Raw genomic sequence first — 24,387 nt, 5'->3', positions numbered from 1 at the left:
ATAATCAAAATGAAACTGAGAAAGTTCACATTCTTTTTTTTCCCACACAGCATGTCTTCAAAATCCAGGGTGCATTTCACAAAGCACATCAGTTTGGATTGGCCTCATTTCAAATGTTCATAACCAAAATGTGGCTAGTGGCTACCATACTAGACACAACTAGAGAATAGAATAACCAACTAGAGATTAGAGCTCAGTGGTAAAGCATGTGCTAATTAACACGAGCAAGGGTCTGGATTCCAATCTCAAAATAAAACAAAACAACAACAACAAAAGACAACAATGCCAAAGAATGACCAACCAAAAAAAACCCTACAGATCTCCCATAGGCAGCTTCTGGTTTTTTGGTACCATCTCCTGTCTGGCTTGCCGACTCAATTTTGGATTCAATTCTTAAATATGTACTACAGTTTAACATTATTGGCAACTCAATAAATTAATGTAGCTTTATGCTACATTTCAACACTGTTTAGTTTTTAACATACATTTTCACACTTGATCCTCATTACAACTATGTGGGTAGGTACGTTCCATCAATTTCACACATGAGGAAGCAACATTCACAGAAGCTAAGAGACAGTCAGTGAGCAGCAGAACAAAGAAAAAAATTGGATCTCCTGACTTCTAGTCAAATCTATTTAAGGTCTAATAACACCACTTCCTTAGTCGACGTTGCAATTTTGCATTAAATTGCGAGGCTGGCCTTTATTTCCTCTACTGGACTGTAAGCTTCACGAAGACCAATGCATGCCCAGTTCTCTGCCAGGTGTTGAGGAGGCAACATTTCTTGAGTGAATTAACTGAGTTGCTGATTTTCTCTCTCTCTCTCTCTCTCTTTTTTTTTTTTTTTTTTGGTTAATTAAAAGTAATTTTATAAGTAATTGAAAACCACTGAAATTCTTTCTTTCTAGTTGAATTTTAAAATGTGTTCCCAGTATACTTCAAAGGAGAATGGAAACCTGGCTGGAGGCCAAGGCCTGAGTCCTAGTGCTGATCCAGCCACGAGCTCACCGTGAGCCCTGGTGTAAATTAATTTCTCTGAGCCAGAGCTCTCACCTGCCAAAAAGGAATGCTAGACCTATGATCTTCACGGTGCCATTCGGAAGCTAGGATTTTTGGCATACTCTGAGTCGGCTTCCCATTTCCTCATCCCTTTCCTTCCGTCCCCTCTGTAACTGTCGACTCGGTGTGAGAGGAAACCATCAGGTCCCCGCTGTGTTCCCTCCCCGCGTCCTAGGGGCCAGTCCGACACCCAGACGCAAGCCGGTGACCACCGGCCGGGGCCGCCATTTTCTCCATTGGCCCGACCCCAACCGCCACCCGCCGGCACCGGGTGACGCGGATCTCACCTTTCCTCACAGTCTTTGCACTTCATCTGCAGCGGGACTAGTTGTTGGAAAAGAACTTGGCTCATGTTGGATCCCTGCCCCGGCCACTGTGCGGAAAAGCCAAACAGGCCGGGCCCCTGGTAGTAGCCTGAAAGGCGTGCTGGTCCCGATAGAGTTTTGAGTTTGGCGCTCGGCTTCCGCGGAGGAGGCGGGGAGAAACAGAGGGAAAACGAAGGAGGTTTGGACCTCACCAGACACCATCGGTTTCTTCCGGTTTGGCGGAGGAAGGGACGAGGGCGGGACGCTGTTTCGGATCATTAACCTATGTGGCAGGCCCGGAGGCCGCCATGTTTGTTAAGGGAAAACGACCCAAAGGAAACATAACTTTTGATCTGGGCGCCGGATGCTCGCTACCGAAGCTCACCCTGAATTATGGCGGCTACGGCGCGGACGCCGCATGCGACTGGCTTTCCAGCAGAGGGTAGATGCAGTTACTATGTGGAAAAGAAGAAGCGGTTCTGCAGAATGGTGGTGGCCGCGGGGAAAAGGTTCTGTGGTGAACACGCTGGAGCCGCGGAGGTCTGGTATCGCCCTACCCTGCTGAGAGTCGGAAATAAGTTTCCCGGTGCGGTCGGTGCTGGAACCCCGCCCCTCCCCTCTTTGACAGGTTTCTGCTTCTGTCCCCCGGATTCTCCAGCTTTTACTTTAATAAAAGAAATTCTGACCTACATGTGGAGCGATGATGAGCCCTAGTGATGAGCATTGTTTTATTTTACTAAGTGAAACACGTTCATCTTGATCCTCACTCGGGAATGCTAGACTTTAGTTTTACCACAAACTGCTGCTGCTTAACTCCGCCCGCCCTCCACCTTCCTGATGGGAAGTGGTAGTTTAGAAAAAGTAGCTGTTGAAGTCCCTCGATTTCCCTGGTTGTGTTCTAATTATTGTTTCGTAAACAATAACCACTTCTTGTAAATGTACTAAAGAGAAACTTAAATTCTTTATTTAGGCTTACAATCTCTAAAAAGCAACTTAGAACTACTTTGCTGGAATGGGGAAGGAATAATTTAAAAATATATGAGTATTGACCTTTCAAAACTGAAAGCAGAAAGCGTGCGATCTTGTTCGATAATACATTTATACATGTAAATATACTGTCAGCCAATGTATATTTGCATGTATGCATTATATATAAGCATATATATACATATATGTATATATAATAGGAAAATAAAAATAAGAACAAGAGGAGCAGAATCCTGATAGAAAAAGAGCATATCCAATAGAATTAGAAAGAATAAACCAAATAGACTAGCATCTGACTTCATGCCTTTTGAAAGTCCAATATTATTTGCATTATTTTATTTTTATTCAACACTTTATCCTTCTAGTCAAAAATACAATGCAGATCAGCCCCTTTGTGTAGCCATAGCCTACTTCCTATTTTGGTTTGCTGATATTTAACCTAAAGTGAAGCATACTGAAACAAGAACTTTCTTGTTTTGGAATATGGGAAATGTGACTTATTGTGGAAACTCCTTGTGAAGTCCTCCTGTAGTTTTATTTAGGGGACCAACAAACTCCCATGGTTGAAGAATGAGATTTATCAGCTCACAAGGATTTTGTTCCTACTCTCTATCCAGACACCTAGAAAGTAACTGAAGATGGTGATAGTATTAGAATGTGGTTAAATCTCTACAAGCTGATTGCTGTTCCTAGAAAGAAACTACATGTAGTTATTACTCTCTTGAAGAAAGACTGAAAAATACCAGGTAGAAACACTTTCCATAACTACAGTGGGATTTTGAATTGTTACCATTTTCCTGAATCTGTAGTTTAAGATGTAATTGGATATTGTGTTTTCATCTTAAAAAAAAAAAGTGGCACTGATGACATTAATTATACCATTTTTTTTTAAATTTTAGGTGTCGATGAACCTTTATTTGATTGATTGATTGATTGATTGATTGATTGATATGTGGTACTGAGAATCCAATCCAGTGCCTTACACATGTTAGGCAAGTGCTCTACCACTGAGGTACAACCCCAGCCCTACTTATACCAATTTTTAGCCAGTGATTCTCCAGTAGGGGTGATTTTGTCCCCTGGCAGACACTTGGCAATGACACAAAGCATTTTGGTTGTCACAACTGGGAAGTGTAACTGGCTTCTAATGCCTACGCATTAGATACTGCTAAACCTACAAATCACAACACAACCCCTTCCAAAAAAAAAGAATTATCCAAGCCAAAATGTCAATAGTGCTCAGGTTTGAGAAACCCTGTTTCTAAATCCAAATAACAAGTTTTAAAAAGTGTTTTTATTTTCCACTCTATGGTTGGACTTTGGAAGTTAGAATAGAACCTTTTCCTACATGGAAGTTAAGTTTTGTTGTTTCTTTGTTTTTTGACAGGGGTTTTAGTATGTGCCCAGGCTGGTCTCAAACTGATCTCAAGTGATTTTCTCAGCTCAGCCTCCCACGTTGTGGGGACTAGAGACAAGCCTATAGAGACCAGCAGGAAATTAAGTTTTAAGTTAAAAAATAAGGAATAAAAGTACTTTCAAAAATTTTTTCTTAGCTTTCCCATAAAATTCAGTGTGCATAGCTTTCATGGACATGCTGAGAGGCACATCAGAACTAAAATAAATTGAGAAAAAAAGTAAAGAGCGATGGGGATGGGGTTGCAGCTCAGTGGTAGAGCTCTTACCTCGCCTATGTGAGGCACTGGATTCAATCCTCAGCACCACATAAAAATAAATAAAAAGTATTGTGTCCATCTAGAACTAAAAATATGTTTTTTAAAAAAATGAACACTACACAGGCACATTGGAACACACCTGTAATCCTAGATACTAAGGAGGCTAAAGCAGGAGGATCCCAAATCAAGACTAGTCTGGGCAACTTAGTGACACCCTGTCTCAAAATAAAATTTAAATAAAACTGGAAATGTAGCTCAGTGGTAAGGCCTAACATGTTCAAGTCCCTGAGTGAAATCCCTAGTACAACACATACAAAGAGTAAACCCTTGATCGGCATTTATTTTATGGATAGCACTATGCTAAACAGTTTTATCCCTTTTGTTAAAATAATTAAAAAAAAACTAATAGCTCACTAGTTTTCACCAACATTAGTAGGTAAGACATTCTCATCTTTCATATGAAGCAATAAGTCTACTTAGGTGATAGAACTGGTAACTGAAAGACTGGAAATATATCTAAGCAGTCTGACTGGCCTGTGGTTTGACTATTGTTAATGCTGTTCATACAGATTCATAAAGAATGTGGAGTAGAATTGCCAAAACTATTAATTTTCCTTTTTTTCCAGTGCATATAATTAAATCTGTATAACTTAGATGGAAAGGATATAACTACTATACTGAAAAGTTGCAAAGTCAGTAGAATATGGCACATACATAATTGTTAAAATCTTCTGTTTAATTGTTTCTAAGATACTTTTTTCAACATTTTTACAACTTAGAGACCAAGATGGATCTTATATTTGGTGATATGTCATAATGTAAATGGGCAGTATTTTCCAGAGGAATAAATAACTTAATGCTATGTTAGTTCAAAATATGTTAGTTCATATGTTAGTTCAAAATAAACCATTCCACAAGGTAAACATAATTCAGTGCATCATGTTGTACATGATAAACATAAAATTTTTGTCAGTTTTTAATTGATTTGAAATAAGTGGTTAACATTTTTTTCTTTCTTGGTGGTACATAAAATAATAGTGCATATAATAGTAGATGTTATCTTAGATTCAAATTTCTGTGCATATATAGGCCTTCAGTATAACCTATTTGAAGCTATAGACCCTTGTTTGTCCAAAGCAGTATTAATTCAGATATAGATGTTAGCTGGCTACATTGGATATTTTGTTTTTATTAAACCCTATGACCTGATTTTGCCAATTTTTCATTATGTCCTTTATAGTTTCCTTATCTTTTTGTAAAATATATTTTTAATTGTTGATGGCTTATTTATTTATTTATTTATTTATATATGGTGCTGAAAATTGAACCCAGTGCCTCACATGTGCTAGTCTCACGCTCTACCACTGAGCCATAACCCCAGCCCTCCTTACCTTTTTTTGATCGTGCAGATATACTGAAGTTATATCTAGTATCTGTAAGTAATACAAGTGATATTTTACTTAACTAAATATATCCCTTTTAACATATTAGGAAGAAAATGCTCGGAAAAGAATCCTGTGTCCTTTAGATCCAAAGCAGTAAGTATGGATCAAATAAGGGTTTTTCTGTACTGGAAGCAGTCATTTTCACAATTCTCATTTTATATTTTCTCTTTAAATTTAGCACAGTATATGAAGATCAACTAGCAAAACATTTGAAAAAATGTAATTCAAGGGAGAAGCCAAAACCTGTAAGTGTTTGATCAGTAAAATTGAATGGTGAAATGTGAACTATGTAATATTTATATAGATACAGTACTTAGTATATTGCTAATGTGAATATTTAACGAGACTCTTGCCTAGAGGCTTGAATTTGGTCAGTGTCTTTAAGTATATGTATATAGCATATGAGATTATAAAGCCAGTTATGGTCTTAATTCAGAGAACAAAATTTTATAGAACCTGAATGTTGTTCAGAGAATAAGTTCACTGTTTATTGAAAAATACTTGCTTAGTGCCTATTAAACTTATTTCAGTAAAATATTATCTCAGTCTTCAAGGAGCTTGAGACTGAAAAGTAAACTTGTAAATAAAGAATATTGTTCAGGGCTGGGGTTGTGGCTCAGTGGTAGAGCACTTGCCTGGCCTGTGAGGCACTGGGTTCTATTCTTGGCACCACGTATAAATAAATGAATAAAATAAAGGTCTGTCAACATCTAAAAAAAATTAAAAAAAAAAAAAAGAATTTTGTTCAGTAAGGTCAAATGTCAAATGAAAGAAGCAAGCATAGTGTAATGAGAACATGTACTTGCACCAAAATTAAAAACAAATATAAAGGATTGAGAAGGACTTCCCAGAAGGAGTAACAATGGAATTGAGTCTTGATATAGCAAAGAAAAGAAAGAAGGGTCCTTTTCAGCAGAAAGGACAACATGTACAAAGGCATGGAACTGAGAAACCACACAATGCTTTCAAGAAACTGGAACTTTATTCTGAAAGATATGGAAAACCACTGAAAGACTTTAAGCTTGGGAATGGCATGGCTAAATTTTCCTGCTAAAAAAAATTTTTTATAGCAGTGTAGTAGGATAGCTTGCAGTCAGTAGGATTAGTTAGAAGGCTATCATTGACATCCAGTTGGGACATGGTAAGAGACTGATAATTAAGGAATATGGGAAGGGTGCAAGAGTTATTTAGGTAGCAGAGTCAATCAAACTTGATGACTGTAAATTTGAGTTGGGTATATGACTGCAAAACTCAGAGAGCTTGGACAAATAATCAAATTTTGGAAGTCAAATACAGGTGCTAGGTAAAACTTTGGGTTTTTAAGGTACCCAGGATTAAGTGATTACAGGAAGAAATGAGCACTTTTGCTGACATTGTACCAAACACCTTGCCTAGAGGAACATAACAAAATCTAGTGAGGGAAATGGAAAATGCAGTAGTATGTTCTATGATTAAGTATAGGATGCTATGGGAGAATAAAGGAGGAGAGCCTAACACTTTTTTGAAGAATATAGGACATGAGAGAAATGGGGGAATGAATTAGGGCGGCTTCTCTAAAGGAAGTATATAAGATGAGACCTAAAAGTCAGGGGAAAATCAACCCTTCAAGGAGGAAAATATGTGCAAAGGCTGAGAAGTGAGAGTAAATACCTTGTCAGGGACTGAATATCTCATATAACATAAACGACAAGGAGAACATAAGGAAACATAACGTAAACTAAATGGATACATAAACGAAAAGGAGAACAAAATAAAATATCAGACTTGAAAGTAGCCAGGAGTAAGACCAACGACATAACTCTAGGCAACACTGTCATTTAAGGGTGAACTGTTAAAAGGGACCATAGAAAAAAATTGAGAGAGGTGACTGAAAAGGGAGGAAAAAGAAGAACTAGAAGAGCATGGTGTATGAGAAGCCAGGGGAAGACAAATCTCAAAAAGAAAAGTGATCAAGAGCATCTATCATCACAGAGTAATACAATAAGATAAGGATGGAGAAGAAAACATTGGATTGGCAATGTCGATCGCTAATGATCAAAGGCCTTAGCAAAATTCATATTAAATAGGGTGGGGAGGGCAAAAATCACACTAGAATAATGTGTAAATAAAAGGCAGATAAAGCAGTAAAAACCAGAAGCAGCAAACTTGACTCTGAGTGGAACTTGAGAGTCAGAATGGCTCTCAAAATGGGTTAAATTTTATTTATAAGCTCAGAGTAAAGAGCCAAAAGAAAGGAAGAAATAGAAACCGGGAGAAGGCATCATTAATGGGGGAAGGCTTCTCAGAAAGCATCCAGGGATACAGGACAAAATAGAGGTAGAAGGGGCCAGTAGGCGGAGGAATAGTTCTTCCATTGAACTAGATAGGAAGTGATAGAAGATGAATATTAGTTCAAGCAAATTTAAGCTAACAAGAATATTAATTGGGAAAGTTCTTTCTGATAGCTGCACTGTTGCTACTCTCTATAATTAAGAGACGAGGTGGTTGAGGGGTACGATAGTGTGGTTATGAAAAATAATTGCTGGACATCTTTCTGAATCAGACTGAGTATAGAGATAATGAATTTGAACTGGCACCCGTTCAAATGCTTAGCTGATTTTACTTCAGCAGTATTCAGCAGACCATATATTGGGATTAAAAGTCACATTAACTTATGATCATACTTATTTATAACTAAGGAGTGCATGGGACCATAATAACCATTTAGTACTCAACAAGGGCTAAAAATTCAGTTCTCTGTTCAGTAACACAATAGAATACGGAGAAAAGTACCTATATGAGATGACAGGTATATGAATTTGTTTCAATATAGTAACTACTATCTGTATGTATATCGCAACATCATGTTATATACAAACCTCATATATACACAACAAAATTCACTTTTAAAAAGAATAGAATAGAAAAAACAAAAGTGGAATGTTGAACACATAGTGATAATTTGGCAGTCAACCATCAGTACCATCAGCAAACTCTGTGTGTGTGTGTGTGTGTGTGTGTGTGTGTGTGTGTGTGTAAAGGAATTGTGGGAAAAATGCATTCATCTCCTTTATTGAAAGTAAATATTGGGAGATTGGGTAGTCATTGGATTTGTAAGCATAGGTGTGAGAGAAGGATCAGATTGTGAAATATAGTGATGAGAGTGGGTATTTAGACTGCATGGCATGAAGTGGAAGCCAGAAATTAACTGAGAAACAGTGAATAAAGGCCAGGTATGGTGGCACATGCCTGTAATCACAACTACTCTGGAGGAGGCAGGAGGATCAAAAGTTTGAGGCCAGCCTAAACAATTTTATGAGAACCTGTCTCAATTTTCTTTTTAAAGGGATGGGGGTATAACTCAGTGATAAGAGTGCCCCTGGAGTCAACCCCTAGTGCCACAAAAGAAAAGTCAGTAGAAGTCCTTGAAGGTGGATTAATATGATTAGGAACAAAAGAATCACTATGCTTTTTACTAACAAATTATAAAATTGTGGCCAGAAAATGAGTTAATAGAGTTGAAGATTTTAGAAGTTATATGGTTCACGGTAATGCCAGAATCTAGAAGTCCATAGAAGTACTTTGTTGACATGGCGTGAAAGTCTTAGAATTAAAAAGTTAAAGCAGAACCATTACATTGGGTGGCTTTAAAGAATCATTTTGACTGGGTTTTGAAATATAAAGAACAATTTTCTGTCAAAATTCTAGTGAATGTTGGACAGTGACCAGCAGATGAATAGTTGACAACCTCAAGAGATTCTGACAGTAGCTTCAGATCCTAGCATTTCTTACTAGGGCCTTTTGGTAATTTTGATGAGACAGTCATAGCATGTGCATTTCAAAGCATTCCTGTACTTTCCAAAGTGCCCATTCTGGCTCCTAAGCCTCAAATGGCAAATACTAAGAAGGTTCTGAAACTTCACCATATTTTCAAACTAACAAACTAACCACAGATTTGTTGATGCTGGCAGAAGATAAGTGTTTTCTGGCTCAGAGACCAAGGACTTTTTTTTTTTTTTTTTTTGATGCTAGAGTGCATGCTAAGCATGTACCTTACCACTGATCAATACGCACATTATTCATCTCCCAGGAAGCAGCAGGAACTTGTTATTTACATGAATTCTTGTTTTCCAAAGCCTATGGAGTTACCACAGAGGTGCCTAGATGGATACTGTATATAAGTGGGCTTGGGTCATAATTGAACCCCAAATTCAGGAACTATAAATCTTTTTAAATTGGGCAATAAGCAAAGCTGCCTAAACTGTGTCTTATAAGTAGACATTTTTCCTTTTTATCCTATAGAATAATTAAGCCTACTATGTGATCTTGAAGACACCATTTCTATCTTCCAAAGATACATGTTAGAAAAACATCCTTGAAAAGATAATCTGATCCAGGCACATTGGCGCACAACTATAATCCTAGCAGCTTAGGAGGCTGAGGCAGGGGAATCACAAGTTCAAAGCCAGTTCAGCAAAAGTGAGGCGCTAAACAACTCAGTAAGACCCTGTCTCTAAATAAAATATAAAATAAGGCTGGGGATGTGGCCTAGTGGTCAGGTGCCCCTGAGTTTAATCCCTGGTACCCCCCCACCCCCCGAAAAAAAAAAGATAGTCTAAAACAAATTTAGTCAGTAACTTAAGACTTACAGAAAATTGGAATGCCTATAGGAAAATTATCTTCTTATAGCACCTGTTCTCAGTCATTTTGACAACAAATATCTTTATACATTGCCAAATACCTCCCAGTGGAGAACCACTAGACCAGATGCTATAAGCTTAGAAGATAATATTTTAACATTAAGATACCAAAGAAGAAAAATGATGACCACCCACCTCTCCCTTATCCCTTAGCCACTTTAGTGAAAGAGAAATAAAGTTTTACTTGGAAATGTCTTCCTTGCCTAAATACCAGGTTTCAGTTAAAACAAGCAAGTAGAATGTGTATTCTATGAAAAGTTTGAGAGAATGGATGAATTTATTTAAAATAGAATACTCTTGGATGGGTTTCATGCATGCCGGGACACAGTGGCAAGGAAAGGGGAAAAAAAACAATGGGATGATGAAATGGGGGAAGAAATTGCAGAGCAGTCATTTTCTGATACACTATCATGTGACACTTGGAAACTAGGTAGATTCATATCATTATTCTGCTTGACTGTGAAACTTCCATCAGTGTGTAAACATTTTGCTTACTAAATGAAAGTAGGTTAGCGGTAAATTTCTCCAACATAATTTTCACACATGAAAATCTAGTAAGTCTAATTCACAATACAGTTTACCTGAAACATTCTTTACAACCATTTTAAAAAACTATGAGTACATCAAATTATAATAGGTATAGCTAATTTTCTATTATAGGTTTGTCAGTCATGCAACAAAACATTGTAATACATGCAGTTTTCACCCATTCCACTCAATTACAGGTTTCCATTGTTAGACATATAGGTAAAGTAAGCAGCAAACACTCGAGATGTTACCCTTCTGCCACCTGTGTCACAGAAGTCCACTACTGTGCATAGCAAATTGTCCCCAGTTGTTTCCACTTTTAAAACAGCATTTGTAGAAACACTACTATTTCACTCATGTAGATCTACAATGTCAAATGTGACAGTCACTAGCCTCATAAAACTATTTAAATTTGAATAAATTGAATAAAATTGAAAATCCAGTTTCTCAGTTGCACTAACCGTATTTCAGAACTAGTGGCTACCATGTTGGTTAAGACAAATATAGAACCTTTCCACCATTGCAGAAAGTACTACTGAACAATATTTATCTAAATATTTACCTAGAATTTATATTTCTGCAGATGTACTAAGTAGCATAGTGTCACAGGACATTTCTACTTACAATTTTTAATTAGTATTTTAAAATAGAAAAAAAATCAGATTTATACCATTATAACTTCACTATTTGGTTTTGATCATGCCGCATATCTGAAGAAAGTATGTACTTTTGTTTTTGCCTTAACACTATAAAGCAAAACTGGCACAGTCCTCGGCTTATGCTGTAACCAGGTGAAAAATAAAAATTACTAATGAATTTTTTACACTGTGAATAATTATTCCACTTAACTACCTTTTTAGAACGTAAGATCCATAAACACAGAGATTTTTCTCCTCTGTTATCTATTATAGTGAATCCCTAACACTTAAAGCAAACCAGGCCCTGAAGTAAGTACTCAACAATTATTTAATGACTGAATGGGAGAAAGGGAGGATGGCAGAGACAGAGTTTGGGATAAAGGGAAGATTCAGTTTTTCAGCTTAATTTTTGTGAACTTCATTTTTTTTTATGGTTTTGTTTTTGTCAAGGATTTCTTTATTCAAGATATTAATGCAGGCTTAAAGGATGAAACAGAAATACCTGAACAATTAGTAAGTACATTAACTTAATATTTAATTTCAAAAAGTATTTGTAAGCTATGTCCATGTTGTACAGAAGCCATGTTCCAATTTTTATTTGGGATAAATCTGTTGTTTTGAATTTAGAATGCATTTTCCTATTGAATCAGTATTATTAGTGATGGTTACTTCCCAGAGTAACCCATGCTCCATAACAAGCTACATACAACATGGCTTGAGTCCCTTTGATTCTTCTAAACCTAAGAACTTCTTGGCCCTAGGAGGTAAGGGAATTAAAGTAACAAGTAAAGATGAATGAAACTTAGCAGTTAAGCAATTCTGGTGGCCGCTTAGGGAAGGGTTTTATCAGAAATAATAGCCTGGATGGCCATGCAATTTGCCAACTATTAAGCCTCTCTCATGGTACTTTAAAGCATTTTTTTTGCTACATTATTTAGTTTATTTTTGTGTATAGGTTCCAATTTCTTCTCTATCTGAAGACCAGTTGGGAAACTTAATTAAGAAATTGAGAAAAGCAAGTGAAGGTAAGTCTGCCTGAAGTTGCAAGTTAAATTATTTTAGAGTAATTAAAGTGGTATATGAGTTGATTCTGGTTTTCAAAATGTTACCACTATTGTTCAGAGTCCTGTAGTTTCATTTTTGGTTGCTTAAGCTATCATATTTATATTTGGCACAGGTTTGAATTCTACACTTAAAGATCACATTATGTCCCATCCAGCATTACACGATGCCCTTAATGACCCTAAAAATGGTGATTCTGCAACCAAGCACCTGAAACAGCAGGTTTGTTTAGACCACAATAATTCTACCTTTCTTCATTTGTTTGAAGCTAATGTTCCTTTCTCTCTCAATATAGTTATTAATGAGATTTTGGGTACAAAATTTTAGGGTACAAAATTTTCCAATTTCAAAAATATGTATAAACATAAGAAATTTGGCACAAATACAGTTCTCAGTAGATTATTACATATTTAAAAATGAGAAAAAATTTAAAGCCAGACAAATTATCAGTGCAAACATACTACCTTATGTAGAGATTAACTTGCTGTTTTCCCATTTGAGCTAACTGTTTGCTCTAGTTTATAAAATAATCTTTGAAGTTTGCAGGCTTCTATTTTAGGTAACATTGAAAAATTAAAGTTACTTGGTCCAAGAAGATGCTTTGTTGAGTTTGGAGCAGGAAAGGGAAAATTATCTCATTGGGTTGATATTGCCTTAAAAGATGCTGAAAAAGTTCACTTCATCCTGGTAGAAAAAGTGACCACAAGATTCAAAGTAAGTGAAATCATTGCAAAATATTAGTAACCAGATTTTGTTTTTCCATTTTTCTGCTTTAGAAAAAAATGATGATCAGAAACATGCCTCTTAAAACAAACATCCTTTCTTGTATATGTATAGCTCTTTATCAATTATAATTATATTGATAACAAACTGGAAGGTGAATTTTTTAAATCTATATTTGGACAGTTCATGAACTGAGTTCTTAAAATTCATTTGCAGAGACAGGAAAATATGTAGAAAGAGTGAGACCCAAGCTAGGAGATACAAGTCTTACTCCTTACTCTTCTTCCTACCTTTCACTACTTACTGACTACTCATTTATAGATATTTATTGAGCAAACTCACAGGCATCGTGATAGACATTGGGTACATTAAGTTTAATAAGACAAGGCCCCTGTGCTCTTACTTATATTGAGAAAGGAGAGATAGGCAAATAAATAAATAATTGTCATAAAGTATTCAAATGTAGTAAGTGCAGTAAAGTGAAAAAAGTCTGTACATAGTAATGGATTCAAAAGAAGCAGTGACAAGTTTTATTTCAGGGAAGGGAGGAGAATAACTACACAGAAAAGATGATGCTTGAACTAAATCTTGAAAGGTGAATTAATGTTAGTTGAGAGTTTGAGAAGCATTCTAGGAGGCAAAACAGGTAGAATCAAATGCCTGAAACGATAGGGAAACGTGGAAACTTCGCTGTGCTAGGAGGGCACCGTGTAAAGTTCAGCAGTAATGAGACTGCAAAGTAGAACTGGCTAGAGTAGGCCTCATGTTGAATGCTGAGGAAGAAGTTTGACTTTATTCCATTATGTGCTGGGAGAACTGTAGGAAAGATTTGGTCCTTGCCTTCAAGAAGCTTACATCTAGTGGGGCAGATATACAAGTATTTTGTTTCTGTATGCTAAGTATATTGTGATAATGTAAGTACCTGATGTTATGGGAGCATGAAGATAAAAAACAACCTCAGTCATACTAGTATGGGTTGTCATGTAAGATTTCACAGAGTGACAGTTGAGAGATTGGAAGAATATATAAGCATTGGTGAAGCAAAAAAAAATTTTTAAGAGTTTAGCTTAGCAGCATAAGTAAAACTATAACATAAGAGTCTGAGACTTAAAGTAGGAAAATTGATGATTATTTTTAAACAATAATCCAATTAAGAATTGGGCCAAAGCTAAGGCTGTTGCAGTGGAATATAGAGGAGAGGAAGAATATGAATAATGTTAAAGTGTTGGAAGCCACAAGACTTAGTGATTTAATGTGGAAAAAAATAGTAAAAAAATAAAAAGACTCAGGGATTTATTATTCATTGATTATGAGAGAAGAGTAATTTTGGGTAATGTTTTTATGGCTTAAGTAAGTGGTGTTCTTCCTGATAGAGGGAATGTAGAAGGAGAAAGAGGAAGAATAGATTTAGAGGAAAAGGTAATAGATTCAGTTCTGGATGTGTCTAGTTTTCTGTTGAAGTAGAATTTTCTAGTTCAGAGGGAAATATGCCTGAGGGGACGAGGGTGTAGTTCAGTGGCAAAGTTCTTACCTAACATCTGTGAATCACTAGCACCACAAAAAACAAAACTTTACTGGGGATGTATCTCAGTGCTAGAAAACTTGCTTGGCATGTACAACCACCTGGGTTCAATCCCCAGCCTATCAAAAAATATTTTTTAAAGTGGACATGTCTCTTGATGCTTATCAATGAGGTCTGGGCTATAATGTAGAACTGTAAACTGTAGGCACAAAGATAAAGACTAACATGGCTGTAATCCTTCAGAGAAAGTAAGATAAGAAGCAAAATGAAAATAGAATGCTAGCAGTAACAAAGACAAAAAAGCTGGCAACTGTTCTTAGACAAGTCACTTAACATCTGTGAACCCTAGTTCTTTGTGAATGATTGAGAAAATAATGTGTATATAATAAGTGATAAAATTTTCAGATCTTATAAAATATTGCCTTAGAGTTTTCATCAAAAATACACAATCTTAAAATTTTTCAATAATAAAAAACAAGATGGAAATATTTACTTTAGATTTTTGAAAACAAAATATTTTCATAAAACTGCTTTTTTTTAACACAAAGAGTCATTGTTACAATACTGTTTTGTTTGTGCAGGTAGATGGCAAACACAGAAAGAAAAATTCAGTGTTTGAAAGACTTCAAATTGATATTCAACACTTATGCTTGAGTAAGTTACCTAACTTTCCATTGCTCTATCATAAATGACAGATGTTTCAAACTTTGAGGGTTGCTTAGAAATCCAATCATTAGAACAGTGCTTAAGGAAAAACTAATTATTAATAGAGAATATTATTATTCCATTATTAATAGAGAATATTATATGTAACACTCAAATAAATGTAAATTGAATTAGGATTGAAAAATGTTTTTCAGTATCAACTGAAAAAAGTGTTATATTCAGAAAGAGTTTAAATTTTTCTGTTGTTGTTCCTGGGTATTGAAACTAGGGTTGCATTACCACTGAGCTACATCCCCAGCCCTTTTATATTTTATTTTGAGACAGGGTCTTGCTAAGTTGCTTAAGGCCTCACTAAGTTGCAAAGATTGGCCTCAAACTTGTGATCCTCCTGTCTCAGCCTCTCAAGTCACTGAAATTATAGTCAAGCACTACCACGCCAGGCAAGGGTTTAAAATTTTTGAAAACATGTCCTTGTTTTACTTCTACGTCCCATTTAAATTAATCTTGAATGTGTTCATATCATAAACTAGCCTTCTGTTAACATGATTGCCAAAACCATTAAAGAAAATGAAATAATTCGTCTGCCTGACTAATGTATAAAAGATGCTGTCTAGGTGTTTAAACTATGTCAAAGGAAATAAGTCATCATTGTAGAATTCACATTCCATACACATATCCTCAAACATTTTCTTTATTGCATATTATTTAAAAAGAAACTAATGCAGCCATATCCCAGCAGCATCTCTTATCCACTAATTTTTATCCAGCCTTGAGAAGCAATTCAGCATTGTATGTAAATCATTGTATTTTAAATTATTTAATATATTATTTTTCTAATGTTGATAAACAGGTTGTCAGGTTATATGTTGAATTCTATAAAGTGAAAAATTTTTTGTTTGAGTTTCTAGATTTAGCCCTAAAATTCAGAGATTTTAATTCTAATTTTATCTCTTAAATAACCATATATACTGTATCTCATAAGAGAGCTAATTTAATGCTTCCTTTATTTCAGATAAGATTCCTGTGCTGAGAGAAGGGAAACTACCTGTGGTAGGAATTGGAAAGCATCTATGTGGTGTGGCAACAGGTAGGTAAACACACTGATAATATATGTTAACACATTAAGTCTTAATTTAAATTGCCCAGCCACTTCAGTGGTTTCTTTTGAGTACTTTAGATTTTTTTATACTTACAACTCATCAATCTTAAAAGGGAATGAAGGGAAGGGAGTGGGAAAAAGAATAGGAAAAACAGTGGAATGATTCTGGCATAACTTTCCTTTGTACATATATGAATACACCACAGTACATCATGTACAACCACCAGACTGGATACTAATTAGAATAAGATATACTCCTTGTTTGCATAAATAAGCCAAATTATACTCTACTGTCATGAATAACTAAAAAAGAACAAAAATATTTTTAAAAATTTTTGAACTTATGCTAGTTAAAAAAAAAAATACTCATCAGTCTTCATAATAGCCCTGGTCCTATGTTATATCAAGTGCAGGGCTTTTCTAGATATCTGCTTGTTTTTGCCATTTTGCAGGATGAATTAGGAGTGTTCTGTATAAATAATATGTCATATGGAACCTTAAAGTTCTTTGGGTTATATTTCGACCAAAAGTGGAAAAAATCATTATGGAAATTGTAGGATTTCACCCCAGAAGGTACTGGACTTTTTAGAGAAGTTTAGAAGATCACTCTGTCAGGATTCTGAGGAAGAATAAAAAAAGAAATTTCAGGGGGCTGGGATTGTGGCTCAGTGGTAGAACACTTGCCTGGCATGTGTAAAACATTGGTTTCAATTCTCAGCACCACATGTAAATAAATGAATAAAAAAAGGACTGTCAACATCTAAAAATATATTTAAAATATAAATTTCATACCAGAAAAATCTAAGATGTCTTGTCTTAGCACTTTTCTGTTCATCAGATCTAGCATGTAAAATGGCAACAGCGTGCATTTGGGAATCAGATAGTTTCACTGTCAGTTCTGCTGTGTAATTTTGGCAAGTTATTTAACCTTCCTGAGCTTTGGTTTACCCCATTGGTAAAATAGATGTAATAATATCATTTCCCAGTTTCCATGTAAAATTCTGGCATATGTTAATGCTCACTGTTAGCTACTGTTTTGTCTTCCTGACTCCTGCTTGTTTCATTGTCTACACATTTGGGCAACTTGGAGCCTTCATAACGCATTATTCAAATTGGCTAAAATGACTTTGAGTACTATATGTTGGTGTTGTCCTTTATAGTTTTTAGACTACTTTCATATATCTTATTTAACCCTTTTAAAATCCTTCCGAAGTAGACCAATTACATCCAGTTCCATCCTGGGAAGCAGGAATACACACACCTTTGATCCTTCCCATATAATCCAAATTTTCAAAAGTATAAACTACAGTGACTGGTTTCTCATGTTCCATACACTTTTTCCCCTTGATTCACTCTATTTGAATTCCCCATTCATCTATGCTACAGTTAATTACCCTTTTTGAATTTGTTTCCTTCTCTTATCTGATACTTCTTTCCCAATTCTTTCCCTTCCTCAGTTTCCTGTTTCTTTCATGGTCTCCTTCCATATTGTCCTTTAAATATTAACATTTAGAGCCATCTACTACATACCTAGTGTGTCCTTCCCCTTTTTTAAACTTTCCAGTAGCTCTTTGCCATTCTGCTTCTATCTTTACTGTTCAGCACATCAATCTTAGTGTATTTTCCATATACTCTACTGTTCCTGCTATTTCTAGAATTCCGCTGTCACCAAACAAAAAGATTAGTCAATAGCTATTCATCCTGTAACTCAGTTATCACCTTAAACAAGATATGCCTTCTTAGTATTATCACAATACCCTCTGCTGTATCTTTTTTTTGGGGGGTGGTATCAGAAATTAAACTCAGGGGCACTCAACCACGGGCCACATCTCCAGCCCTATTTTGTATTTTATTTAGAGACAGGGTCTCACTGAGTTACTTAGTACCTCACTTTTGCTGAGGCTGGCTTTGAACTCTCGATCCTCCTCCCTCAGCCTCCCAAGCCTCTGGAATTACAGGCCACGCACCTGGCCTTTGTGGTATCTTTATCCAATTATGTTTTACTTATGTCTATTTATCTAATTTTGCCAGTATGCTGTGAATTTTTTGATAATAAGGTGTACGCTAATACAAAGCTCAGTATATAACAGGAATTTAGTGAATTTGAATGAATACATAATCTTGGCCACTAATTTGCTGTGTTTCTTTATCCCTTTCTGGGTATACAGCTTTATCCCTTAAGATTGTTATAAAATAGATGTTTAACTAGATTGCTAAAGTTCCTTTTACTTCTGAAATTATTTCTTTTAGTAATTTTTCTGATTATTCTCATTTCTGAAAATCATTTACTTAAGTCATATGTAAATAAAACAGTGACTGAATATATTTTATTAGAAAATAATAGTTTATGATCTCACTGATAAGTGGATGATGACACATAATGGGGGGTGGGAAGGGGGCAAGAATGGAGGAAGGAGGGACTGTATAGAGGGAAAAGAGGGGTGGGGGGTGGGAGGGAAGGAAAAAAAATAACAATGAATCAAAAACTATTACCCTAGGTAAATGTATGATTACACAAATGGTATGCCTCTACTTCATGTACAAAGAGAAACAAGATATATGCCATTTGTTTACAATAAAAATAAATTTAAAAATAATAATAATAATAGTTTATAGAGCCAGGCACAATGGCACATCTACTCAGGAGGCTGAGGCAGGAGCATCACTTGAGCTGATCCCTGCCTCAAAATAAAAAGATAAAGAAAGAAATTGTATTAGCATATGCCTTATTCTCAAAAAATTCATAGCACACTGGGAGAATTAGATATATAAATAGATAAGTAAAATATAATAAGGTAAAGATATGCAGAGGGTTTTATGATAATACTAAATTTAAGAAATAATAGATTACAAAGTATTAAAATTATTTTGTGAAGATTTGTGGGTGTATTAAAACTGTTGTTTGGGGCTGGGGTTGTAGCTCAGTGGTAGAGCGCTTGCCTCCCACGTGTGAGGCATTGGGTTTGATCCTCAGCACCACATAAAAGTAAATAAATAAAATAAAGGTATTGTGTCCATCTACAACTAAAAACAAATAAATAAACAAATGATACTATTGTGCCCTTATACCTCAAATATAATAAAAAAGCAAAAAGAAAAGGAAAGAAATAATAGATTGGCTATCACCTTCTACAAATAATAGGTTTCCAATAATGTTTGTTGACTTAAATTCACATATTTATTTAAATTTACTAGCAAATACCAGATCATTTAATATTGTGACCATTTAATATTTAACACCTTAGGGCAATAAAATTTTAAAATATATTTCTTTTTAATTGATCAGATATAATAATCTTCTAATTTGAGATTAGCATCACTATGCTAAGCAAAATTGCCTTTGTTCTTCATTTCTTTCTTTGAGTTTCTTAAGTTCAAACTTCCTGGAATGCAAGTATAGGTAAATAGATGTTTTCTATACAAGTCATTTCCTCAGCCAGGGTAACGGAAATAGGAGCCAATTCAAATAGTTAGAAAAAAATTTTTAAAATTATAGACCTTAAACACTGGATAGTTTTATTGGGAAATAGGCTTTATGCAAAAGAAAACACTAGAAAAATTAAGAAGATAGAAAAAAGCAGATTTGAACAAAGTTGATAAATTTGTGATAGGATTATTACATGTATAAAGCTAGGTAGGTTTTTGTTGTTTCTGTTGTTGGCTTTTTAAAAACCATACTGTTTAAGAAATATAAAAAATATTTATTTTAAAGATGATGGTTTGGGGGGGCAACATAATTGTGTTTGCAGATCTTGCATTACGGTGTTTGGTTGAAACCTATGCTGCCAGTTTTGAGGAAAGCAATGAAGAACCTTTAGCCAAACGCATAAAGAATGATAAAACAGAAAAAGAAATTAACACTTTGACCAAGGAAGGAAATGAAAAAAATGTCCCAGAGAAGTGGACCCCTGTGGCTGGCATTGTTATTGCACTCTGTTGTCACCACAGGTGTGATTGGAGACATTATGTGGGCAAAGAATATTTCAGGGCCCTAGGCCTTGGAGCAGTGGAATTCCACTATTTCCAGCGAATGAGTAGTTGGGCAACTTGTGGAATGCGGAAAACATCTTTTGAAGTCTCAAGTGTTACCACAAAGACAAAAGATAATCCGAATGATGATAGTGAAGAGCATGATGATGGAGGATACAGAATCACAGATGACAACTCTGAGAGTTTGCCTGGGTAAGTGACTATATTTGTAATGCTTAACACTAAAGGGGAAATATTTTATTATTGCTGTACAGTAATCCCCCACTTATTCATGGGGGATACATTCTAAGACCCCAGCGGATGCCTGAAATTACAGAAAAGGTACAAGTGCTGCAATATCTTCACAATCTTATGACAGAAATCTCTACTAAGCACCTGATGGATATGCTGGACAAAGGAATTATCCTGTCCCAGGTGGGAAGGAGTGGAAGGGCAAAAGATTTCATCATGCTATTCAGAAGAGCACTTCTTTAAAACTTATGAATTATTGAAAGGAATTTTCCATTTAATATTTTCAGATCACAGTTAACCACAGGTTATGGAAAACACAGAAAATGAAACTGTGGATAAGTGGGACTGCTTTCTTAGATGATCACTGCTAACAATTTATTCATGAAAACATACAGTGTAATTTTAGAATAACTTAAAATATATACATTTTTATCGAGGTTATGTTAAATGTGCCTTGGAAGACGGGACATAATACTTAGTATAATGTGGGCTATTTAGCAGCTTTTCAACAAGTGACTAAAATCATTTTTTAAATGTTTACAAAATGTTAATTATGTGTGTGTGTTTACTCCATTTAGGCTTCTTACTGTTGAAGAAAAGAAGAAAATAGGGCATCTTTGTAAATTGCTGATTGACCAAGGCCGAATCCAATATTTACAGCAGAAGGGATTCAATCCTACTTTACAGTACTATACAGATCCTTTGGTATCTTTGGAAAATGTATTGTTAACTGCTTTACCAATTCATTCTTCACCAGAAACAACTGCTTAATGGCAAAGAAATTAGAACATCATCTGTCTTCCACCAAAAAATTTTTAATTATATTTTATATTCACAAAAATATAATTTAAATAGTAGATAATATGAACTTTAAAAAATACTGTGACCTCATTAAACTTTGGCAATAACTTTGTTTTTTTACTTCAGAAGTCCAAACAATTCATCAAGTTCCCAAAGTATTCCTCTTCAGCAGAGAATTCTGAATTGCATTATCCATCAGTATTTGTAGAGGTTGGTGAAGTAGTCAAACAATTGACTTCATCTGAAATACACATAATACATCAACACATAATTAACTTTAAGTTTCTATTTGTATTAATTTCAGAAATATATTTTCCTTTGGTTATATTCAATATTTTTTGTGTCTCAAGTTCAAAACGTAATGATCAATTGTCAATTTGTAACAAGGGCCAATCTGAGAATTTGGCAATGTGAGGATTTTTTTTCTATGCAGATCTGGAGAGGATAATCAATTGTGCTTTTTCTCAAATGCAAACAGATTCAGAGATGTTCACAATTAATAAATGAAATCGCTTTCAGACTACCAGAGCCATACCTATATTTACATACTATCAGAATTTGTTCACAACAAACACCAAAACTGAAGAAATGTTTTCAAGAAAAAAAAAATTTTACTTCATTTTTTTGTTGTTAGATAAATGTATAGTCAGAACATCCAAAAGGATACAAGCATAAACCAAAAATTAAATTTTAAATTTGCAAGTAATTTTTCAAGTTAACTTGGTAGCTTATCTTTTACCAGGCCATTTTTTACATACGTAAGTTCAGACATTAAGTATGTTCTCTTTTTTTTTGGGGGGGGGGGCAGGGGTGGTGGGGAATAATTTGGAATAAACAGAAATAAGATGATGAAACCAAAAACCTCTCACACTTAGGCCTTATTTAACTGATGAGTGGTTTTTATGCACAAGCAAATATTAAACCAAACATATGGTAGGAATGTTACTTTCACATTTTATCCTTGATTTGTTTCTGCATTTATTTGTAATAAATTTCTTAATTGTTGATCACATGCTAAGACAAAGATCCAGAATTATTAATTTTAGATATTATGATATTCTGAGATAATTATTTGTATCCTATAAGTCTATTATTATATGAAGTGTAAATAATTGAAAAATTGTAGCCCATTTTTCATTCCAACCTTTCTACTTATATGTCTTGTCAGACTGCCTAGGTTCAAATCCCAACCCTACCACCTCTTAGATTGTGTGACCTTGGGCAAGCTACTTAATCTCTTTGTGCCTCAATTTTCTCCTCTTAAAATGGGGATGGTGGTAATAATAATAAAATCTACCTCACAAGGTTGTTGTATGCATCAAATGAACTAACACAAGTAAAATGCTTAGAATGGTTCCAAGCACAGACTGAGTACTCAAATATTAACTATTAGTAGTAGTAATCATGGATCTATTTTTAATAACTTTAATGGGAGGGTTTTTATTTTATTTCCTCTTTGTTTAAATTGTTACCTTTTTTTTCTCTTGTTGTATGTTTTAGGCCAAATCTTATTAAAGTAAGGTAGTTTGATAATTTTTTAATTTAGTTACTCATTTCCCCAATCAAAAGAATAAGATAATATATCCTTCAATAATTAACCTCATTTTATTGTTAGAAATATTCATTTGTATCACAAAGTTTGTTTTGTATCATTCAACAACTTATGCCCAAAAATAAAAGATATTCAACAACTGATATAATCTCAGTTATGTTTTATAAGACTTACATACCCATCCAAAAATGATCATATTGATGCAGTCTTGTGGCCCATTTAGCTTAAAGATTGTTTCTGAAAATGGTACCAAGTACTTAATGAGAAAATAAGCTTGTCCTTCAACATGCTAGCCTTAGGTCAAGATTATTGTTTTCCTAATATTGTTTTTTCCTCATATGTCATAAGAAACTGACTCTGTGGGATTATTCATATTGCTATTTCAGCAAACCCCCTTCTTGATCTTCACATTTATCTACATAGTTTTCATATCTTACATGTCTTACAGGTACTTCAAGTTTACTATTAAAACTGGAGCTCATCTCTGCCCACTAAATCAGCTTCTTTACCTCTTTCCCCTCTTGGTACCACAGTTAATCCAGTCGCTTTAATGAAAAACTGAGATTCACCCTGGACTCTTTCTCCATTTTCTCATGTTTATTGAATTAACAGTTCAGTTTCCTACTTGTTTTTAATTTATCCTATATTCTAAAACTAGACCCCACAGTATTAAGAACCTATTTCCATGCTGTTGCTTCTGTGGCCTTGCTATAGGAGACCTAATCACTACTCCCCTGTCCCCAACCCTTTTCATTTTTTTATTTTGAGACAGGGTCTCACTAAATTGCTAAAACTGACCTTGAACTTGAGATCCTCCTGCCTAGTTGCTGAGGTTACAGGAGGAGTACCACCATGCCCTACTCCTAATAACTACTTCTTTAACATTCTTAAACATCCTCCACTGAATATTGGCAAGAAGGATTTCTACTAGTGGAAAAACTATTGTTGTGTTCTCTATTTATATTCATTTTTCAAAGTCACTTTGTTGCATTGAGTTGAATTGAAATCTATTAGTCAAAAGTCTTCAAACTTCACACTTTTAGTGTATTATAAAGCCATGATTTATTTACTTCCCCCCCCACCCCAGTACTGGGGATTGAACCCAGGACTTAATGTATGCTAGGTATGCACTCTTATACTCTTACACTGAACCACATCCATATTTCTTTTTAAATTTTAAATAGCAATATGCACAACACAACAGTGTCTTGCTAAATCGCCCAGACTGACCTTGAACTTGGAACCCTGCCTCAGCCTCCTGAGGAGCTGGGATTACAGTTATGTGCTACTGGACCCAGCATGATTTCCATTACTGTATTATCATTTCATTGCTTGGGGGAATTGAATCCAGGGGTACTTTACCACTGAGCTCCATCCCCATCCCCTCTTTATTTTTTTATTTTGAAACAGGGTCTCACTAAATT

At 35.1% G+C, this 24,387-nt stretch overlaps 3 protein-coding genes across 5 annotated transcripts in view; 1 reads left to right on the top strand and 2 right to left on the bottom strand.

The window, feature by feature from the left end:
- Sass6 (SAS-6 centriolar assembly protein) overlaps nt 1-1,852 on the bottom strand; it is a 36,016-nt gene extending 34,164 nt beyond the window's left edge. The window contains 1 exon segment of the mRNA XM_047548196.1: nt 1,350-1,852. Within this exon segment, the coding sequence (XP_047404152.1) occupies nt 1,350-1,414 (65 nt within the window). The 5' untranslated portion in view covers nt 1,415-1,852.
- On the top strand, nt 1,663-22,210 carry Trmt13 (tRNA methyltransferase 13 homolog). Of its 3 annotated transcripts, XM_047548220.1 has the most exons (11): nt 1,670-1,907; nt 5,519-5,565; nt 5,651-5,717; nt 11,768-11,830; nt 12,273-12,342; nt 12,495-12,601; nt 12,926-13,093; nt 15,206-15,278; nt 16,303-16,377; nt 20,139-20,571; nt 21,189-22,210. In XM_047548220.1, the coding sequence occupies exons 1-11, from the start codon at nt 1,761-1,763 to the stop codon at nt 21,379-21,381; spliced, it is 1,443 nt and encodes a 480-aa protein (XP_047404176.1). In that variant the 5' UTR covers nt 1,670-1,760; the 3' UTR covers nt 21,382-22,210. The 3 variants fall into 3 exon arrangements, with proteins under 3 accessions (XP_047404197.1, XP_047404176.1, XP_047404187.1); XM_047548241.1 differs by lacking the exon at nt 21,189-22,210 and having other exon boundaries at nt 1,663-1,907; nt 20,338-20,518; XM_047548231.1 differs by lacking the exon at nt 12,926-13,093.
- Nucleotides 19,608-24,387, bottom strand: part of Lrrc39 (leucine rich repeat containing 39) — a 22,908-nt gene continuing 18,128 nt past the window's right edge. The window contains exon 9 of the mRNA XM_047548255.1: nt 19,608-21,652. Within this exon, the coding sequence (XP_047404211.1) occupies nt 21,600-21,652 (53 nt within the window). The 3' untranslated portion in view covers nt 19,608-21,599. The remainder of the gene's footprint in view (nt 21,653-24,387) is intronic.

Source organism: Sciurus carolinensis, chromosome 1 (genome assembly GCF_902686445.1).
Source record: "Sciurus carolinensis chromosome 1, mSciCar1.2, whole genome shotgun sequence".
Lineage (NCBI taxonomy): Eukaryota > Metazoa > Chordata > Mammalia > Rodentia > Sciuridae > Sciurus > Sciurus carolinensis.
Note: the sequence above shows the minus strand (reverse complement) of the source record. Positions and strands in the feature narration are given on the sequence as shown.